This window comes from Ailuropoda melanoleuca, unplaced genomic scaffold (assembly GCF_002007445.2).
Source record: "Ailuropoda melanoleuca isolate Jingjing unplaced genomic scaffold, ASM200744v2 unplaced-scaffold66336, whole genome shotgun sequence".
NCBI classification, from domain to species: Eukaryota; Metazoa; Chordata; class Mammalia; order Carnivora; family Ursidae; genus Ailuropoda; species Ailuropoda melanoleuca.
Window position 1 is genome coordinate 1 of NW_023240877.1, and position 1,309 is coordinate 1,309.

The 1,309-nt window shown below is 62.8% G+C and overlaps 1 protein-coding gene across 1 annotated transcript; it reads right to left on the reverse strand.

Moving 5' to 3' along the window:
- Positions 1–5: 5 nt before the first annotated feature.
- Positions 6–1,286, reverse strand: LOC117800219 (protein FAM217B-like; the record flags this gene model as incomplete). Its single annotated transcript, XM_034652750.1, has 1 exon — positions 6–1,286. A coding segment is annotated over exon 1 (1,041 nt), but the record flags the coding sequence as incomplete, so codon positions are not given.
- Between the last annotated feature and the right edge of the window lie 23 nt (positions 1,287–1,309).

A 1,309-nucleotide genomic window follows, 5' to 3' on the forward strand; every position in this document is an offset into this window, starting at 1 on the left:
TGGGCACAGCTGCTCGCACCGCCCTTCTTCTTCAGACTCGCGAGTGCCTGCGTTCTGGGGGGCCCACCGGGGTCCGCGGAGTCCCGATCGGTAGCCCCCTGCGTGGGAGCTCCGGGGCCACCGCTGTCACTGCAGGGCGGGTTCCAGCGCTGGGATCTGGGGCTCTTACTGGCTTTCTTTCTCTGTTCCTCGGTCCTCACTTCGAGGGCTGGCTTCTGAGAACTCGGCCTGCTGCCCCGCGGTGCATGGAGGGCTTTGGGGGGCGTGTCAAACGCGTAATAGGATGGCCGGGCTTCTTCCCTGAGCAGTTCCTTCCTCCGGGAAGCACCGAGCTTGCAAGCCCCCTCCTGGGGAGGCCTGGCCGGAGCGCTGGCCATGAGCTTGCTTCTGCCGGGGCTTTTCAGAGCCCCCGACGTGGACGTGCCAGGAGCGGTGGGAGGCCTGGCTTTGGCGCCCTTCCCCTTCTCACCCTGGACGGTCTGCATCTGCAGCCACTCCAGCTGGACCAGCCTGTCGATGTACCTGGCGAGCAGCCCTGCGGCGCCACTACGAGCTGCGGGCCTGGGCTGGGCGCCGGGTGGCACCGCCAGGTCACGGAGGTCCCAGGAGCTGAACGGGGCGGGCAGGAAGTCCGCATAGTGGTAGGTGGGCTGCGCGGCGCCCCGCGGGTCCGCTTCTGGGTCCGGGCCCGGGTCCGCGGCGTCAATCTCCTCCGCCCGCAGGTGCAGCTCCGGGGGCGCGCACGCGGACTGCGGCATGGGCACGCGCTCCGAGTCCGACAGGTCACTGGCGCTGTCCTCCTCTTCGCCGGCACCCTCCTTCAGGATTTTCATGCACTGCAGGTCCAGAAACAGCTCGTTCCCCGAGGCCCCCCGCCGCCGGGGGCCCAGTAGACTCTGTTCGGGTTTTCCTTCTGGGGAACGGCCTTCCTGGAGTCTGTCCGCAGGAGGCTGGGAGGACACGTGGGGCACTTGGGATTGACTCTGCCTTTTTCCTGAAGGGTTTTTTGAACGTTGTGCTTTATTCCAGGATGGACCAGCATTCATGTTGCTGTGAGAAATAAAACTGTAATTCTTAGTTCATAGGACACAGAGGTCTGGCTGTGATTAAACAAACAGGCTCCTCCGGCTGCAGTCTGCGTGTCCCTGGGAGGAGCAACGGGCCACGCCGGGCTCTAGTCAAGAAACACTGCAGGACGCAGGTGCCAAAAGGAGGTGCATGGGTTCTGTCTGATATCAAATAGTACCACTTAAGAAAAACACTGACATTCCTTCAAGTGCTTATAATTTTAGACCAGTCATGTATACTT